General features: G+C 40.1%; 1 protein-coding gene across 9 annotated transcripts in view; it reads right to left on the bottom strand.

Moving 5' to 3' along the window:
* Positions 1–21,567, bottom strand: part of FGGY (FGGY carbohydrate kinase domain containing) — a 205,156-nt gene that overhangs the window by 48,050 nt on the left and 135,539 nt on the right. For all 9 annotated transcript variants that reach the window (XR_006168847.1, XM_042819052.1, XM_042819051.1 and 6 more), the window contains 2 exons: positions 18,169–18,297; positions 15,837–15,940 (listed from right to left, as the gene is read on the bottom strand). Coding sequence is in view for 8 of the 9 variants with exons in the window: in XM_042819052.1 (XP_042674986.1) it covers positions 15,837–15,940; positions 18,169–18,297 (233 nt within the window). In the remaining variant the exon portion in view is untranslated. The remainder of the gene's footprint in view (positions 1–15,836; positions 15,941–18,168; positions 18,298–21,567) is intronic.

Below are 21,567 nucleotides of genomic sequence, written 5' to 3'. Positions count from 1 at the left end.
CAGCACTGTATCAGTCACCAACAAATGAATGCTCTTTGCAGGTCTGGATTTTGATCATCGACAGGTCAAATGCTTTCATTAAATTCTTTGCTGACTTTTAACTTCCAAACTTCATCTTACTGTAGATTAAGAATACTGATCTTCATCCAATGCAGGGGTTTTACATTGATGCATTAAATCCTGTATTAAGAAAACTGCATCATTTTGCTTCTGCTGACAGATGGGTCTTAAACAGCTATTTGGCCACAACTTTCTGACAAAGAATGAGATTAATTAAAAAAAAAAAAGAGAGAGAATTCAAAGGGAAACCCAAGAATGTTTCATTTCTAGGTTTCGGGTTCAAATTCAGGTCATACTGATAGCTACTGGATGTATGATGTATATTATGGAGCAGGGTTGGGGTGCACAGCTGTTTTTTTTTCAGAGTACTGGTGCCTACTGTACGTTTGCCATCTTGGCACTACTTCTCAAGCACTAAACAGGTTTAAATCTTAGCTTCCCCATAACTCTGAGGGCAATTCTCCTGGTCAAGGTTATGGTGAATTCGGTGAACTTATTCAATGTAAGTATTACTAGCATATAATTACTAATTAAATAGTAAACACACATCAATATTCAAGCTTTAGCCCGATATTTCAGCAAATAAGGTCTTGGAACACACACAAAAAATGTACTTCAGAACACAAAGAAAGTTAAAATTAATTAATATTCCAACTCCTGAAGTTGGAATTCCAACTCCTAAAGGTCACATACCACCAGTTATTTATTTGATTATAGTTCAAACTTCTATCCTCTGACCATCATGGGTTTGCAATGTAGCTGCATAGCTTTTGGTGGCAAGTGACATAGCTCTCCTCCCTGCGACAGGTTGGCATCACGTGGCCACCCACAGGGATAGAGTTGCTCTCCAGCCACAACAAGACTGGGCCACAACAATTTTTGCACAGAGCTAACTTTAACCCATTGAAAGCATGGCAGTTGCTGAGTAAAGACCACAGAGGCAGAATATGGACTTTGGGATTTTGCCTCAACACATCCAACCACAGATGTTTGGGGAATTTATTTACAGGCGACTTAAGATTTCAGATTTATGTGATGTAATCACTTTCATAAATGCCCTGTTGGCATGGATAGCATCATTTGTTGCAAAGGCTACGTCATGAGTTTATCAAGGACACCTAGAAGGTTACTAAACCTTAGCAACTGAGAATGAATTAAAGCAAAACCAAATTGACCAGTTACATCTGTGGAGGTTAAACAAGAAACAAACAGACAAAAACACCCCTCAGTCAAAGGCATCGAGTGACATTTTTTCTGTAAAAGACACTACAGATAAGATTTCTGGCTGTGGAGCCAGCCAAGGTTGAAAGAGACAGACAAGAAAGGCAGGTATGATTCAGTGTGCAACCTGCAGTAGGAATGCTGAAAGCCAGCACAGCTTGCAGCAGCTTAGCAAACACAACAGATCCACACAGGCCATGCATGACAAAATAGAAACACACAAACACCTGTCTGATTTTGCTGCTTATTCTTCACTTGGTGGCATCACAAACTAATCACAACCACACCAATCACAACACCCTTAAGTAAAAATCATCAGAAACAGATGGTGTTCTGAATTTCCCACAGAACACTGACTGGTCTACAACCTACACACCAAATAAGGTATGTGATTAATGCCCAGTGAAAGAAATACATGCCTGGGACAATCACCTCATCTCCGAAAATATTCCAGGTGACTTATATGATGGGGTTATACATTGCCCAATCTGGCTTTATATCTTCCAATAATTAATCAGAGGAAAATTTCACTGAAATTATTAACATTTTCACCGTGAGAGTTTTATTCAAAGCTAAATGAGAAAGGTATTTGCATTTTTTCTTAGGATTTTTAATGAAAGAATATTTTGAATCACAATAATATCATTTAATCAACTTTATATTTACATGCACAAAGATAAAGTCGTCTGGAGCAGTGCTCCTGGCCTTGGAAGCCAAAGCCTTAACTTGTTCAAACCTGCAAGCTAATCACCAGCTTCCTCAGAATAATACTTATGTACACTGCTTGAACCTGGGCTAGCACTACTATTTAGACACATATAGGTAATCTGATTTCAAAATGCCAGAGACACACATTTCCCATTGATTTCTGGAACACAGAACATGAAGCCTCCTCTTTAGGTATCCAAGAATGGACTCAGGCACTCACCCTTAGGAGGGTATGGTGGCCCTAGCTTTTAAGTGTCTAGAATTAAGAAAACTAGCATATGTCCACAAAGGTGAGAGACATCTCCTTGAATGGGAGATGGTATACAGTTAGATAGCAAAGGAAAAGGGAATTTGTTTGCTTCTGCATGCCCATGTTCCTTATTTCAAATTAAAAAAAAGGTAGGGAATAAGAATACTTAAAGACAGCTCGTGCAGTCAGAGTTTTGTTTGTTAAGAGTATCAGTCTAGCTGCAGATACACACTTCAAAATCCAAAGGCTGGACATGACTTTACCAGACATACCCCTCACTCAAGGGGGATGACGACCTACTCACACGTTTACTGTTGAAAATGTAGCCACCAGCTGAAATGATTAGGCAGGGTCTGGGGGTTTCCTTCCCTCACCCAAAGGAACCTGGTTCTCAAAAGAGTTAAACATTCACCTAAAACATTACTTGCAATCGATAACAATTTTTTTCTAAACTTACCAAGAAACAAACAAACAAAAAACCCTGAAACTTTTACTCAGCTGTATTTTCTTTTATCTTCTTAAATGCAATACAAAAGGCTCTTGCCAAGAGCTGGGACTCTAAGAGCTCACAGACTGCACTCCCATAAGCAGCTTTCCTGGAGCTCTGCCACCAGCAGCCAGTTTGAAGTTGTGTTTCTGAGAAAACCTTCTGACAAAGGGATGCTGTGGGGCTAAAAGAGCTCGCTGTGCCCTTAACAGAATAACAGGCACCTCTACATGGCAACCCATTTTGAGATACCAACCAGTTCCAACCTCTTCAGCTGTCCTAACTGTGGGTATTTCACGTTTTTCTCCACATACCGCACCAGTTTTCAGCCAACAGTGAGTATGGTGTCAATACATCTTGGGTACTGCCACATGAATAAATTATTACAGGCAAAAATAGGAGGCCAGTTGCCTGGTAAAAACCACCTCTACTCATCATCTTTCTGTGGCATATCATGTGACAAATCCCAGGGACCTTGCACATTCCACAGGAAACCAGGGCCAGGAGTGCTACTGCAAAGTCGCTGACAGCGTGCAAATACACCCCATAGATTACACAGTTAATTTCTTCACATGCCTATACTCTTAATTACTTGATTACCAACTTGGCAATTGCTTTGTCTATGCTGATTTTAAAATTGCTTCCCTTTCTTTTTTAGATACCAGTCTTACAAAGCAAACATGCAATGATATCAGCCTTCAGAGAATTGTTCAGCGTTAACAGGGAAAGCTGAACAACTGAGACCTGTTTTAATCAGTAATATTTTTCATATTATACCAGACTACCATTTTTCTTGAGGGGAAAATACAATGCAAGAATAGCACCTACCCACTAAATCAAATATGGGGGGTATTTTATTTTCACTCTGTATTGCTTACCTGATCAGAGCGAGGCAATCCAACTGTAAGAAAGTTAAATTTGGCTCTCTGCGTTTAGGGCTGCATTAAGCCTCCCCTACTATTTTCTTTCTCACAAAGAGGGAACAAAAACAGAGTGGGTGCCCCAGTTCAGAAATGATATGGAAATCCACACAATGTGTGGTACTTCAGCACTGAACTTTTACAAGGCCAACAGCTATGTCCTTGCAGCTCCTCCCCATTCAAACAAATATTTTCCTAGCTCTGCATAAGGAGAGTGTCCTTCACATACTTTATGATAATAACAGAGACAGCCTACAGCTACATTTTTCTCCCGGTGCCATTAGAAAGGCATTATGAGCAGTAAAAGAGATATCACAAACTAATTGTGATCCACAACCCACTATTTAATGAGGAAGGTGCACCACGGAAAAACACACAAGGCACTGTTATGAAGTGCAATGCATCTCTCTGTCACCTCATCTTTTACTTAACCTGGAGTGCTCTGACCACAGAAGGTGAGAGGACTACATCTGAACAATGCACTCCTCAAGTCTCATGACAAGTTACGCTGTAATTTGCCAGTTTGAGAAAGTTGGAGCTGTAACAAGACATGAGTGTTTGGTACTTGGCTACTTCAAAGCACAAGCTGGAAGATGGGCATGGCTTAATGGCATCCATATCACACTACTTACCTACGGACACTCTGTGAGATGAGCAATTAGAGAGAGAGGAAAGAAAAGCCATTGTCCATGAATAAATACAAACTTCTCAGCCTCCTATGAGATCTGCAGAGAGCTGGCAGCCATCTCCTGATGGCTCAGAGATGACTCTACTGACCCACTGTGAGCAGCAGACTCATCTGCATTCATGTGAGTAATGCACCCATGTGACTCTACAAAACTCCAAGGAACATATATATATATATATAATTTTGAATTGGACTCACTGACCTCAGACATGATGGAAGATGGTGGCAGTTTGGAGTTTGGTTGCACTACCATCTTGGAAGTTGGACCCCAAATGCTGTTCATGTAGAACTGAAACCCACAAACAGAAAATAAGGGCACTAAGATCTATCCTTGGAATTGAGCATCCTTGGAAAGGATTCCTGAAACCAATAGACTAGTGAGGTTGTGATTCAACAGATGATCTAAAAAGGTATCACAAAGTAAAAAGGCATTGGAGAGCTATGATAGAGCTGTTTTCTTTATAGAAAAATGACATTTTATTTATACAAAGCTTTTCTGAGGAACACTGGTTGGTTATGCTGGTTGAGACACTGGTGCCAAGACCTGAGAATTGCCCCTGGGAAGGTTCTGGGACCAGCTGATCAAATGGCTTCTGTGTCAGTACCAGGAGAGGCCAGGAAAGTTGAGAGAGTAGTTCCAGGTAAACAGGTCATTCAGAGTCATAGATGAGATAAGCCTCAAGAAGTAGTGAATGGGAGCAGCGGGAAATCTGAGCACAGTATCCAAATCTAGAACTGTCTCTGGGTTGAATTGCCTGAGACACAAAAACAACACTGTTGTCCTCAAATTTATTTGTTACGTGTGAGGTTAACCTCCCATGTTTATGTCAGGAAGCAAACTTGGAGCTAAGCCTGGGACAACTTGAGACAGTTTCAACTCTGGAAAAATTCAAATAAGAATGAATTCATGAGTAACCATTCCAGGCATACTCAGTTTGCACCATTTCCATCCACCTTAATCAGAGATGCAAGAACTTCAAATCTCTTCTCAGAGACCCTAACCAAATGCTCAGCTTTGAAACAAGTCCTATAAACTAGATACATTTTGGCTGTACCAGGCTTAAATACTCATATTTAAATTGTCATTTTTCAGAATCCATTAACATTAGGCACATCTTGTGCCACTGCATGGTAAAGCAAACAGTAGGTCCACAGCAGTGTATTATTTTTTGTCTTTTCACTCTGAAAGGCCATGGTTTCTTACATAAATTGGAAAAAAAGAGTTTTAATCTACTAAATTGTTTTCAATGTCCAAAAAAGGAAAAAAAAGCCCACATTCTTCATGGATTTATAAGTTTTTTTTGCGAAGCACTGAATAACAGTACCATACTGATTTATTTTAGTTTTATTTTTGTGCAATGTCTGGATATAGACATACAGATTAACCTTTTTTTGCTCATATTTACTGTGTCGCCTTTCTTGAAATGGGAACTACAAGCACTTTGATAAATGGACTGAAAGGTTGTCTGGTTACACAATAGCTTCTACTTGTATCCTCTGCTGAAATGCTATTCACCACTCTTCTAAAGTTATGCTGCTGGAGATACAGGGCTTCAAATGAGCTGGAACAATTTATACCACTCATTTATTTTTACTTCTCTTCCAATGATAGATTCTCACTGTCACAAAATGCCACTTGATGTGAAGATTATAAATCTCTCTGCACACACAACTCACTGCAGGACATTTCAAATATTCACTTTAGAAGACTAAATTTGCTGCTATGCTAAATTACATTCCTGAAAGTTTACCACAACAGAAACTCTCTCCTTTCAGTGATCTAACAACAAAAATAAAGTCAAACCAAAAGATCCATATAGCTCAGTCACCTGTTTGCAGTGGCTAACAACAGATGGCTTAGGGAAGACCATAGGCACAGGGCAATCATAGAATAATCCTTCCCCAAAGTATCCTTCCAGGCTCCAGTATTTCTATTCCCACTTCCAACCTGCATGAGATGCCAAACCTTTAGAAGAGACTGAGATTGCACACAAAGCACATCTTGCATGAACACTAGAAATCTCTCAGTAAAAACTTCATTTGTGCATTAGAAAATGCATTTATTATAATGCTGACTTAAAGATCAATATAAGTCTTTAAAAGAACATGGGAGGTTTTGTTTTTGTTTTTGTTTTTAATGTCTCAGCACTATTCCTGCAGCTCGCAGTCCTTCAGCTTCAGTTCTCGTTCCTAAATAAATATGCTACAGATATGATTTGCAGCACTGCCTCATTTTATGACACCAGCAAGACCTTGCCCCAACCTGAAAGGTTAGGAAACGTGCACACAGAACAGCTATGATACAAATACTGTGACTGCTCACCTCGCGTGCCAGACAGAATAACAATTCTGTCTTCAAATAACACTTAAAAATCCCTGAGGTTGTCTCAATGTAGTCTGAAGTGGGCCCATTCCTTGTCACTGTGACTAAAGGACTGCAGCACACGAATACATTGTCCATAAGGGAGTTTAAGTGCTGTGTTTCCACAAGTAGCTGATGGCAGAACTGCTAAATTGCAGAAAGATATGAGCTATCCTGCTTTACATCCTTCCCCACTGACTGTACCATAAGACCCTTGCTTTTTCTTGAAAGTATTTTCACTGTCATCTCTAATATGCATGGTAAGTAGATGAAATCTTGACAACCCAACTTGGCCAACCCATTCTATCAGATGGTGACAAGCCTGAAGAACTTGGAGCTCAGTAGCTGACGTAACAGAAATTTAAGGGAAGGGTGGGAGACAAATCCCAGGTGGTACCTAAACAGGTAGCTCAAGTTCTCTTGTATGAATGTAACATTCCTTATTATTTACAGGATTGAATTATTCTTCAAAACCTGCAGTTCTCACTGCAACTAGTGCAAAATATCAAGGAAAAGAAAATCTTTTCAAATGAGGTCTGGCTTATTTATCTACTTGGAATGCCCTTCCCATGCACCTTAAGAAATTTATTGCATAATGCAGTACATTTTAGAGAGATGTTTCTCTTTTCTTTTTCACTGTTTGGTAGTGCAGGCCACTACCAACAACAGTATCAAACTTACATGTAAAACTAATCTTCTTTTACAATACCTCTGAGTTAATGGAAGTAGATTTACATTATGTGGGATATGCCATCACACACTATTTTAAACATGCTTTTATTTGAATAGCTAAATGGGTAAATCCTGAGAACCTTACTTGGTGTTTATTCAGCCCTTACTTACTGAGACAAACTCCCAAGGTCAGAATAAACACTGGGAGAGAACCTCAGGCCTTCACCCACAGTTATAAACAATGAACTCAGCATAAACTGTGATTCCCAGCTGACACTGGGAAAAAAGCAGCAGCTAATGTTTCTCCTCATTTGCATCCAGAATGATTGCATGAAAAGAGATTGACTTTCTTGCTAACAAACCTTGCCCCATCTAAGTCAATGAAGGAAGGTAAACTGCAGAACAGACGCAATCAGGCAGAATCACATGGGACACCAGCAATATTAACTGGCATTTGGGATTTTGATCCCAAATCCCATAATACTTGCTACAAATACTGCTACATCCAAACTTTTAAAGCTAACACAAAACAATGAAGTTGTTTTTCATGCAATTACTGTACTCCCTTGAAAACTGTTCATTCCAAGGCCCAGAGATATCCCAGCAGATGAATAAGGACATCCCTTACAATTTGAATCTTAATCGTTCCTTCACAGCTAAGTTCTTCTGAGAAAAAGACTAGCATCAGAGAAGGACATCAATTGTCCTTTTGGTTCACCATGAGATCTAGAATCATAGAATCATAGAATCACCAAGGTTGGAAAAGACCTAAAAGCTCATCCAGTCCAACCGTTCACCTATTCCCAATAGCTCCCACTAAACCATGTCCCTCAACACAACATCCAGCCTTTCCTTGAACACCCCCAGGCTCAGTGACTCCACCACCTCCCTGGGCATCCATTCCAGTGCCTGATACACCAAGAGAGCAGGCTGCTTGACAAATTCATGGCACCAAACAAAAACCAGGTAAACAAGACAACTGGAAAGACCATTAATTATACAGAAACATGCTCGTGATCTGAAGGAGTCCCCATCTGTCTGTCCTAGGAATGCCAGTAAGACACTCAAGACTACGAGCTTCAGGCTAATATTTTCTTCTTGGGCTGAAGGGAGAAATCAGAGTTGGCCGGTTTGCAGCATTGATAAAATATCATACGTGTCACGTCTGGCATCATCATTTTGAAGAATATAGAAAACAGGAAAATCTTTTGTTAAAAGGAGGACCACAGTTGCTGATAGACTGTTGTGAACATAATAATAATACAATAAAACAGAATCAAGTCGTTATCCTTTCCCTACGATACTGCGATATCTATACATCAATGAAGCAACAACTTTTAAATTTAATTTAATTTTTAAAAGTTTTCTTGCTGTAGAATCTAGTCTCCCTCTGCTAAGAGACAAACAAAAGCCCCAAATCCTATTAAAATACGTAAGAGCTACAGTTAAGAATTAAAGATACAAAGTGGTGGCTGCCAGAGCTTCTTACAGGTAACATTCAATGCCACAGTAGAGGGTACAAATCAGGTGACAGTATTTCTGGCAGGCAGACTACACAAATCTTACTAGTGTCAGTATAGCTAGGTAAGAAGCTCATGCTTTCTAAGGCAAAACACGAGTCAAGCAGTGACAAACAGGAGATGGGCCCTATTAGGGGACATATCTGGAGGAAGTCCAACATAAGCCTTCACATCCATTGTGCTCATGTCATAGAATAGAAAACCCAGAGAAGGAAGAAAACATCTATGGTTCATGCATTTATCGGACAGGGCAACACAGTGTCATCTGCAGCATATAAATGTTGTCGTCTTAGAACAGGGAAAAATCTTGCATGCTTAAACATACTTAGCAAAATTTCTCACTCGAATCTACGGTCCCAAAGCACTGCATAGGTGCAGTTTGTAAAAGTAAAGATTAATAATTAAAAAATCTACTAAACTACAAAGTGTCTCAGTCTCCTGTCTAATAAAAATGAAATAGTAGTTCCCACTCTCTTACTCCATTCATTCAACGCTGCAAAGACCACCAAAGAGAAGGCACTGCAGAAAGGCTTAGTATTATAGAACAGATATCCTAATGTAAGGCTGCATGTCACACAGGACGGTTTGCAGCTAACCGCAGCATGAAAACCACTGCATCTGCTGGAATTTTCAAAGCAAGCATTTTCACTGATGTCAGTGAGACGCCTGTAGAATATCAGTCCTCTTATAGGCTCCAAGCAGAATATTTTTCAAAGCATTTGCTCTATCCCCATCTATTCTTCGAGTCTTTGAACTCAAATGATCTGTTCACAAAAGGAAAGGAGAATGGACTGCAGCTTTCTGGAAATGCTGCTAAGCATTATCTAGGGCACGTACAATATAGTGACTGTACTGCTTTCAGCTGCATCCCATGAACAGGTTGACTGCCCACAAAGTGACGCGATGCAAAACTTGGGTTTCTGTGACAGGCATGCAGTGAATAGGAATGTCCTATTCTGCCAGCCACCAAAGCTTACCTGAGCTTTGAATTATGCCAGGCCAGGAACAAAGAAATATTGCTCATAACAAAAACTTTTAATAACTCATTTTCTGAAAAACCCTTCCTTTCATCTCTGCCAAGCTTCAGAAAAGGCTGGGAGGCAAGCAGAAATAAACATGATACAGACTCACCACTGCTGGCTCTAAAGTAAACTCTCCAACTTCCTATTTACATTTTAAGATCTGAAGCTTTGTGGCTTACTAGTTCTGCAAGTAAGTGCTTTGGGTTTTGGAGGCTGCCTGCACATGATGTCCCACCACTACTGAATTCTTCCTAGCTTTTATTAATATAATGAGGTCAGAAAAGCAACAATCTTTTATATGCCCTGCTAGCAGAAATATTTTACTTCTTGCCTTTTATAAACAAAACAAAGCAAACAAAGCATACAATGTCAAATTAATGCCAGTGCAGGGGATATTACAGCTTTGTTTGTTTCTTTTGCAAACCAAAGATGCTAGAGCATGGAACAAGGCAGCCTCATTAAAAAAGGGTGTGGAGAACTTCTCTGAGGGACGAGTAGAAGGCGGAGGCATTTTTATGGCTATGTAACCCTTCCAGGGCCATAGATTGAAAAATACCTAAGCAGACCCAGTGACCTCCTCAGAAGACACAATCTGTGTAGAGCAAGGATGGGCAACCTGTAACAACAGTCGTGAAGAAAATGTGGTTTTCATCTCACACAGCCCTCCCTGAATGTAAAATGTCTTCATTAGCTGGGAAGTCAGCACTGTGACTGCTGCCAAACTCGATATATAAGCTAGCAGAACTGAACTGAATGAGGACAGAGCAAGGGAGAGGTTCCTGTGACACTAATTCAGTCCTCCCATTTGAAAGACACCAGCTCTGTGACTCATGTGTAGAACTGGCCTTACAGAAGAGGAGAATATTAAAAAAGCAGGAAGGAAAGCACTTATCAATTTCAAAAGCAGGCACAGGTCATTGCAAAAGCTTCTTTAGATTGCCTCAGCCTCAGAAGTGTTGCTTTTGTGTTGTTTTTTTTTCGGGGGGGGGGGGGGCCGGTTTTTTTTTTTTCCCCCTCCTGCCTTCCTCCTCTCTCTTCTCACCCTCCCAAACCCAGCCCCTTTTCCTTGGTCAGCAGAAGGACAAGTTGCTGCCTTTGCTGAACCTGGGTCACAGCCAGCTGGCACCCAGGCTCCTCGCTGAGGGCTCCTGGCCCTGTCCCCACGGAGACTGCACGTTTCACAGCAGGGCCACATGTGCAGCCGTGCTGCAGGGCGCGAGGCTGAAGCGCTGCTCACAGCTCTCCGCTCCAGAAACACTTTCCTCAGTGCCATCCGATGAGATTAAATATAGCTGGGAGAGCAAGCACCAGGCTGTTTTGTCTCTGCAAGTTTTCCCCTCATCGCAGATGATTTCAAGCAGCTGAGGAGTCCTGTAGTAATTACTCTAAGGTCTGCTGCTTTAACAACGTGGCATGTTCTGAAGAGGAGACTCTGGTATCAGAGCCAAAATATACGGAATCCACTTGCTGGTCTGGCTCCCACCGAGATTACAGAGATCAGGCTATGAGAACACTTCGAGCCAGCATGTCTCTGCAGCCTCCACTCCAGGATGTACTGTAAAGGACACGTACTGTGCATGCTTTGGGGGTGGAAACGTGCTTTGCACTCTATTTGTGTGAACAAAGCTGGCAGCTTGGGTGGATATTGTGGAGCAATGAAGCTCTATTGTGTTTGCCAGTCATCACGAGAATCAAATGAACAAATTTAGAAGAAGCAAATTCGGCTGAAGTCCCCTTAGAAGAAAACAGGCAAAGACTAGTCAGGCTTGGTAAAACAGAATACGGGATATTCTTCCTAAAATAATCCATAGTAAGCATTGGAACAGCAAAACAAACTGCCCATTTTGCTGCCCAAACTCAGTCCCTCAGATCACATAGTGAATATAAGCAAGATAGAAAACAGTCTACTTGTGCCTCTCAAATTTTAAAAAAGGACTGAATTCTAAACTTCAAACCACACATACATTACCACCAGGGGAAAAAAATAACTTGTGCACCACAGAAGATGAGTCAGCTCCCAGTAACAAAGATGGAGGAATAACAAAAATATGTAAAAGAAGAGACTCCATTCAAACCAAAAAGACTCCCTGGCAATCCCAAAAAGTAAGTGTTGCATACAGAGCGCTGATAAAGAAAACAGAATGGCTGAAGAATGACCATATCACTAAATGAGAATGGAAAAAAAACAACACACCAAAACAGAGACCCTAAGTAGAAAGGGACAAACCCATCATATTTCAGAACAGCAGTTTTGAAATTCAGTGCCCCCTCTCTCAGTAAGCTGAAATCAGCCCAGACAATGCTCCCATTAGATGATGTTCTGTCTAATTCCTCCAGCTATGAATTCAGAAAGGTGTTAGGGCAAGGATAACAAATATTTCCAAAATGGAACAACTGTCCTGCAACCTGTACTCTCAAATTGCTTACAGTCTCACAATACATGTTATTATGAGGGGGAAAAAGGTGAACTTTGTGTCCCTGAGAAGGCGCTATTCTTTACCAGGTACGGGAAATTGCAACGTTCATCCATCAGAAAGCAGCAGCAGTACTGCTAATTAATGCAAGGAATACTAGGAGCTCTGTGATACAGGACACTTTGTGTAGTTGCCACAGCGGCACAAGCAAAGTTTCCTTTAAGTTTCAAAAGTAAGTGTGGGTGCTGGAGCTTAGACACCCTTCCTACAAAGCCCGATGGGCGGCAGCAGCCCACACAGAACAGCCAGCCACTGCGTACCATCACTTGAAAGGAATACCTACAGTGCTCAGAGATCAAAGCCACAGCAAATGAATCCCAGCCCTACACTAAGGGACCGACCTTCAAAAGCAAAAGGACAGCTTATTTGCCATTTCAAAAGCAAACTGCACTGATGACTTCTGCTTGGGCAAAGGAGGCAGCAGAATATCACGTAAAATGAATAACTGCTCCAAAATATTCAAAACACTATCAGTCCCCATGCCCCCAAGCACGGATAATGGATGAGCCCTCAGGTGGCACTGACTTTAGCAGCTACCTGCTAGGACCTGGCCATGGTTCCTAGTGCTTTTCGCCTCTTTCCCAAGCTAGTTAAATACCTCAACAGAAACACAGTGCTTTGCATATGCTTGATCATCCAAAACTGTCACTGGTTAATTCTTAGAAGTGGATCTTCTCTTAAAAGTGATAGCGTTACCACAAACTATTACAGCCATGAGTAAAATTAGGTTCCATTTGTACTCTCTAAAATATCAAAGGCATAACTAGTAAAGTCTTTTGTTCAAGATCTCTAGAGTCCTTGAGGTAATAAAAATTGGGTCATGGAGTAGTTTCTCTTAAAAGTTTAAAGTCAATGCCATGTTCAAGCAATACCTGCTCTGTGACTCATGGAGGATTCGGTCTGAGAGTGGAAATACTGTACCAACAGACACAGCAGCAGTAATGCTCCTGCCCCCACCAAGAGGAGGAAGGGAGGGGAGAGAGGCATAGTAGATGATTTTGAACAGTTTCCTGTTACAATCTCTTGAAAAAAATCCAGCCGTACTTTCACCCTGCTTTCTGTTTGCTGAAGTTCTCCTGACAGTTGGCTCTTTCGGTTGCCAGAACCACAACAAAGGACGGCCTTGAGTTTCCACACAGGCCATTTTCTCCCTCTCTCGTCTCTGATCATCTCACAAAGGTATTATTGTTGCTGGCTCACTGGGGCTCAGTGCACCTGAGGCAGATCAAAGGCACTTTTTAATGCCCGCCTGACCACACAGGTCTCTCTCCCACTGCATTAAATTAAACTCGATGATTAATCTCTATAGCCCTGAGGGTCCCTTGGTGCACACAGAGAGAGCAAATATATATTTCTATCAAAACACAAGTATAATATACTTTCATTTTATAGCCCTAATTAAAAAAAGGAACAGCTAATTCCAGCCAAATGCAGCTGCATATAGGTCTCATTAAAACACAAATACAACTGCGCTGTGTGCTCGGCATTCACTTCATGTAGTGTACGTTGGTAATAGATAAAATAACAGTAAACAGAAATCTTTCCATAGATTAAATGCAGAGCAGTTTAGAATTTGCCTGCTAAAGATTGCTATACCTCTGATCAGATAAGCGAAGGAAGGTAGTTAAGGAAATGATTATAAAATGCTGAGTAGTTACATCTAAATAAACCCAACACTGCACAAGCATCTAGTTCTGAGTTTGCATTCAAATGATTAAGAGTCTTGAAAGGTTCCATCCTGTCTCTGGTGCACAGCGTATGCACACTTCAGTTTAGCTTTAATGACAGAACAGAACAATGAGTAACACCAACATGGATGTTGCCATGCCACTTCTGTTACATTAGTGCAGCTAACGGGGCCACGTCTCACAGCATCTTGGAGTACGCACACAAAAAGTGCTTTTATTACACTGATATGCTTTCATTCAATTTGTTGTTTTTTTGTTTTTTTTTTTCCCCCCAAACTGCAGTTGTGAACTGAGTTCAGAACCATGTTAGAATTTACCAATACACACATTTTAAAATTTAATAAATAACCATACACATGTCCTCCTCCAGGGTGAGTTACACTAAAGGAATAAGTTACAGCCAGCTGGCTCGTTTCCAGCCCTTCAACATTGCCCTCAGACCTTTTAGGGGAAACTGATTGAGAGGTTCTTAGCTCATTTTAGCCCAGTATTATGTATCTATTAACCCAGCTTATTTTAATGATTTAAACTAACTCAGCTAAATGAAACAGGTTAGGAAGAGTTCACGCAAATGGCTTCTTCTGAAGGACCTTCACCAAATGAACTGCAAACAGTGAAAGTAAGGGCATGCTTGGAAGGGCAACTTCACCCCCAGAGCTGGTGTTTGCAGGGTGCCATCCCAGCACCTTAATAGGTATAGACACCAACGTGATTTTTCAGAGACAAAGTAAGCTAATAGCAGCACGCCAGATATTCAAATCTACAGCTTAGGAATGAAACCAAATATATTCCCCATTGTTTTACAGCATCTAAGCTTTCGTTAAATCTCTGCTTCACAATACTGGGATTATTTTTATCTTTAAATTCAATCGTGCCTAAATGCTTTGCTGCACTACAGTCCATGTGACAAGATCACTTTAATGCATGCTGTTACTACAGAGGCAACTTATAGATTCTGCTAAACCTGATGCTTTATTATCTGCTTCCTTTCTTTTTCTCTACAGGAGATCTCTCTCCATGAAGCATGTTAGACCTCTCTAAATTCAATAGCACTCCCACTGCCATTTGCTCATTTAGTAAAAAAAACAAGTCAATAATCAGTCTAAATTTAAGAGTGAAATGAGTTTTAAATAAAAAATGTGGCAGAAAAGGGTACTTATCTAAATGGAATGCTTTCAGACTCATACATTTTAAAAAGGTATAAATTTCAAAAGCAGACACTAAATTTTAATTGCAATTTCAGAAAAAGCTTTTGTATTAATTCACCGAGAAAAATTAGCGAAGAGAAAATTGCTTATCAAGGTTTTTCTTTCTTTTTAGTCACGATACAGACTGTAATTCCATAGATCATGGCAACTTACAGAGGTAGAATGATTTATATTGATTAAGTGAAGTGGTGGCGGAAAAGGGCTGTGACTGGAGACACGCATTCCTTCTCCAAAGACACTATTCTGTAACACATTAGTGACAGGCTTGTCACAGATAACTCAAGCTCAGAGTCTGGCTCAGATTTCAGCCTGCTCTTTAAGCCACTCTAACATCGTGGTTTCTACTTTTCATGTCATTTTTCACTATTGATTTCTACTACTATTAAAGTCCTTGCTAAATGCATGGTAATATATAATTAATAACCAAAGGTAAAGACAGAGTTAACAGGAAAAAAAAAAAATCAAGGGAAAGGACGAGAGGCACAAAGGTCAGTTTTCCCTCCAAACACATAAGTTACTATATTCTCTACAAATTAGGACTATGCATACAACCTACCCCCATGTGGCATGAAGATGTTCCACAGATCAGAGCAACTCGTGATGTAATTGGCTGGTTTTCACATGGCAGGTTATGTCCTCTCACATCTGCTCCAATTACTCCTATTAAAATAAAATCAAAATGCTATTTTAGTGAAGAGCAAGCCAACCCTCACAAAACAGTGCTTTTTCATGCACAAATAATTGCCAAATATCTCACACCACTACCACAAGTCATAAAATTCTACTTTCTCAATAAACAAAGCTATAAAATAACTCTGATAAAATATTTCTTTTTTATTACAGATGCATGAGGACACAAGATGTTTTCTTGTTCATGTTTATCATCATGATCTTTAAGCGTTGTATCAACTACAACCTGACCTTCATTCCTTTGAGCAGTGTGCTAACATACAGAGAAAAAGACTGCCCTGCTAGGAAAGGCACCACAGCAGGTATGTTTATTTGATGACAGTTTATCACGCACACTGTTTGATGTGTTTTGTCAGGGGATGAGTTGGTAAAAGGGAGAACTTGGCAGCAGACTGGAAGGCTGCCAGCTCTGTTGTATTGGCTGCTGCTGCTGTCTGTGTCAGACAGAACTATCTACAGAACAGATTAGTCCTTCCCTACGAGGAGCCATTCTTGGCTGTAACTTTCTGCGTGAAGCTTCTACATGCAGGATAGCACAGGAAGGAGGACAAATACAGCAAGCGCTCAGCCTGCAGCAGAACTTTATACTGGGAGATGCCAGAGAAGTGCCAGGAACTGCTTACAGAATGGTGCAGATCTGCAGTGAAACTTCACCACGTATCTGATTATGCTTAAATCAGTTAAGGACAGGCTGAAGTGGAAATTTTGCCCTTCCTTCTCTTCTTAAGTTGTATTCTTGCTTGCATGGCATTGCAACAACATAGCAAACCATGTTTTCTTGACCATTATTTTTTAATAGATAATATGCAGTCTAGAGACTGGTTTGGCAATCCTACCACATAAATAATAATATTTCTCTTTCTAGAAGGATAGCAAAAACATGTGATGGATATTTTATATTTTCAAAACCATAGATTTTACGAAGTGAAAGGTGCCAAGTGTTGTGGTTAGTATGCTACATTTGCTTAACACTTTCTTGTTTAGGTCACAACTGCAAGATTCTGTTATCAATCTGTCTGCTGGGTTTTCTCTTATCATGGTTGCCATGGTTATCACAGAATTATGGTTGAAAGTTACTTAAATAATCAGAAAATCAAGGGCAAAAAAAAAAATCAGTGTCTTTAAAGATACGTCCTCATATCCCTTCATCCTAGTTGGCTTGTGACTACATAGCAGCACAGCTGACATACACAGGGCTTATTTGTAGGGAGCAGCAGAAAACTGCAAGTATTTTACTTATGCTTTATTTTTCACTGCTCAGCACAGGCAGGCATGAGTTTGTATTAAGAATTTTGGATAGTATTATCAAAAAGGTAGCACTGTTTCAATAACACCAAAACTTCCTGAGGCAAGATTTTTTTCTAACTTATCAAACTCAAAAACCTCCATTTCCTGCTGAAAAAGTTACATTGAATCACTTTGTTTTTTACTCTATTTAGATAAAGCTAAACAGTATAGTAAGAAAAATACAAACGTATTTCAATGTATCTGGAACTGAGCACATCAGAATACTGTGCTAGAAAAGAAAAACCACTAACATTAGGCCTCCCACACTCCAGCTGTGGAAAAAAGCTGGAAGTTTCAGATGAGGATTGCCTCTCATAGGCCACCTTTCTCTCCACTCTTGTTTGATAGTTTAGATGAACAGTATTTACCTAATCTTACTCCTAGACCAAAAGCACTGATGCTGGTACATATCCAGCATTCTGCTAGCATAAACTTCCATGAAAAAGTACCCACTGCAGTATTTAAAGGATGAATATCTCCTAAAAGCAGGAACGAAAACCAACTTAGACATGAGACTTCTTGCTCAGAGTTTAAAATATTTATTTTTCTTTCTTATCCCCCAAATTTTGAGCAGTAGAAGATGTGCACTCTCATCACATTGCCTTGCCAGCCGAAAGGTGTTTCAGCTCAGGAATTCAAAGTGGAGCTGACAGGAGTTAATGCACAATATGGAAGTCCAGCTGCTAAGAAATAAGCAGCAATACCTGTGGGCCTACCTATAAACAGATATTCAATTTTGGTACTTACTGTTTGTTGTTGTTGTTGTTTTTAATTTTAGTTATGCTATTTTATAAGAACAGCATCTGAGCAGGCTGCTGGATATAAAATTGGCTATGCAAAAAAAAAAAAAAAAGCTAAAATTAATTCAATACATTCCTGCTCCCCAGAACAGTAAATATGTGACTAAGTACCTAGTCCTCCAGCATGTGCATCAATGAGAGATGCTGCTACTGCAATCCCTTCGGGGAGACCAAGTTCTTTTGCAGCTTCTGGCGTTAGACCTTTTCCAACAGGCTCTCCAGGAGACAAGACGTGGTTTCCTGGGCAGACACAAGAAAAACCATACACCTGTGAATTTACTAAACAGAAAAACAAACATGTGTGTTATTACAAGAACTCCCTTCCTCTCCCTGAAGTTAGTTGGTATACGTAACTCTAAAAAGTGCATCAAAGAACTCTATCTGATTAAGAAATATCTCTCATTGTGTACCTGTATGTTAAACACAACCACGCTACATCAGGCTGCTCCATAGTAATTTAAAAGTTCAAAAGCATTCAATGCCCTGTCTAGCCACAGAGAAAAATCTCACCACAAGCAATTAAATTCTGCTTGGCAGCTTTCCAAGAGATATGAAATACTCGTACAGAAATTCCAAGTTCCTGTGGTAGTTGCTGCATACAATGCCTGCAGCCATTCTCTGTGCAGGGAATGAGACTCAGCTCAGCCCATGCTCACCACTGAAAGCTGATCCTGGTAATAAAAAAAAAAAGACCTTCTCCCTTTCCACCTCCTCTTCCCTCCCCATCTCCATCCTTTCTAAGAGCTTCCACTAACAATAAGTTGGCTACAGTTACAGAAACTCTGAAAGAGAAACCAGCAAATTACTGCACTGTTGCAGCTTTACTTTCTCATAGGTTTAACCATCCATCTTTGAGTCCTCATTGGAGGTGTGAAGAATGTCATGGCCACCCTAAACACGACCAATGCAACTCTCCTCTCTCAGGCTTGTCACTAGGAGTGACAGATATCATCTCAGCATAGGTTTACACTATCATAATGCATATTTATTTTTTTCTAGCTGAAATGTAACATATTTCAATAGAGAACGTCACACATTTAGAGCATTTCAATGTGTATAAAGGGAGCAAAACACTGTCCACAATAGAGGTTAATTAAGAGGAGCAGCATGTTGCTATTTAGCAGGAATACGCAAATGCCTATGAGTATTACGTTCTAGAAACAGTTATGTTATATCATTGTTTAATGAAAAGGTTACAATATTAAATTCACAGTTGGAAAATGGGTTGTCTATATATCACAGTGGTAGCTGATCTTAGGCTTGGCTGCAGATGATACTGATTCTTCACTTTATGGAAGGCAGCCACATCCTGACCGAAGCAATGCATGGGGCACTTGGTGATTAGACAGCACACAAACTTCTTAGAGTTCATTTCTCCAAGAGTTTCTATTCTGTTGAAGCCACACCTCTGCCTCTGAAATATTAGATTGGATTTTACACTGGAAATTTGCAACAAATCTGTCACAGCCAAAACTCCTGGCTTGACTTCAGGTTTGTATTCAAACATTAGGAGCAGTAACCACAAGTCATCATTTCCAGCTCTCCACTAACTTATGCAGAAGAATGTGATAACATCTTCACATCTCCTCTCTCAAAAAAGTCTACATTTTATTAATTCTTATTCACTGTGCTAGCTTTTACAAGAGATGTATGTTTTGTGATTTTTTTTCCCCACATTAAGATTTGAGAGCAGGTTGCCTCTTTTCAATATAAGTTTTTTGTTGTCTTCTGATTTCTTAAGACATCAGAAAATAATACAAGCAAAACAGAAGTTGCATGCTTCACCTGACATTCAAAGACCATGCAGGTGGAAGGAAGTTCAAAAGAGTTCATGCAGCTAAAACCACATCTTTTTCTCCAGAATCAACTGCATGACATGAAAGCACACAGATATATTGTATATACAGCATGAGATGAAAATAATCTGAAACAAAACATCTTTCCAGGCACTCAATTTCACTGCTGGCTTATTGGGGCTTATTTGTATCAGTCATATTGGTTAAATATTTTCATGTTTAATTATTATATGGTTATGCTCCAATTTAGAAATCAGGGTTACTAAAAAATCTTTTCCTACCAGCTCCTCAATTACTGTATTTCTAGTTAACAAGCACTAATGGAACATCTCCAGGTATAAGGAGAATCCTCTCTTCTAATGGAACAGAAAATGACTCCATCAATTCTGTTGGTACAAGTGATGTACCAGAATGACCAGCAACAGTCCTCCACAGGATTCAAACGTGTGAGAGAGTGCCCAGGGATGGGTTTCCTGTGATTTGAAAACACAACATAACAACATTGTGTTTTAATGAATTCAAGGTAGAGTTCAGCCCGCCTCATTTATGAGTTAAGGTAAAAGCTGAACTATTATTCCTTGACTGAAAGCACCTCCAGACAACTTGGGAAGTGACAGCACCCAGAAATCCCTCTCACATGGAATGCAAAGGGGACTCTCCAGCAATCAGGGAAATCAGCAAACAGAATATCGACTCTGACCCTCTACTTCATCCTTTCAGTTTTAGCAATCAGTGTATGTTCTCCTACATACACACGATCTGTTCTTAAAGAGCTTTATAAAAGAGCAAAGCAGGCTCTGTGTGGCCACTGTCATCACAGGAGTTGCTTTCTTGCACCCACACAAGAGTGAGTAAATAGGTGTGGAATGGGCAGAGACCTAGGAAGGGAATTATTATTCCCATGCTTTAATCCTCACTGAAAAAGTAGAAAATTCAGCTAAGCACCGGTATACCTACAGTCTGTAGCTATAAAGCTATTAAAAGATAAGGTAAAAGATGTAAAAACACAAACAGAGGAGCCACGATTGAAAAGCAAAGTATTTGAAACAGATTGTACACCAGTACTTGGCTTGTAGAGAATGGAGATTCTTACTTGAGCAAAATGCAGTGGCTCTTGAAGTCAAGGGACAGCCACCACAAGAATAAAGGCATCGCACAGCTACTCACCAGCAATTCAACAGCAGGTGCTGCCACCCTTAAATCCTACCTGTCATGGAAAAGAAGCTGCCAGAGGGGGAGGAAGGGAAATGAGCCGCCCGCGTACACAGGCAGTCAGTGAGAGTATTACACAGGCTGTAAAAAAGAGGCAGTGAAAGGACCGAGTCTTCTCAAGCCTCCTGCCAAAGTAAATGTATCGAGTCCTTTGTTTACAGTAGTCTCCTGTGCAAGTCATTTACCTTTGCTATAACGATTTCCAAAATTAGACCTAGCCAAACAAACCCATAATAGCTGAAGCTGGAGAACTTTCTGTTTCACATTCGTACAGCTGTTTCACCAAGGCAATGCCTTAATCCACAACCTTTTCATTTCGTATGAGACATATTATTTCTAGCTATTTTTCCCCTATAAAGCAGCAAGTTTACAAAAGGAAAAAGCTGTCTGAATCTCTTCCTCCTCTTTAATCCTTTTTTGAAGACTAATGTTAGAATTTGCTATGATCAAGTTTTGTTTAAAGAATTTATGTGGTACCAATGACCCTCTACCTTTTAGGCAG

This window comes from Centrocercus urophasianus, unplaced genomic scaffold (genome assembly GCF_019232065.1).
Source record: "Centrocercus urophasianus isolate 14NV4802_14NV808 unplaced genomic scaffold, USGS_Curo_1.0 seq_18, whole genome shotgun sequence".
NCBI lineage: Eukaryota > Metazoa > Chordata > Aves > Galliformes > Phasianidae > Centrocercus > Centrocercus urophasianus.
This window is presented reverse-complemented; position numbering and strand designations above follow the sequence as displayed.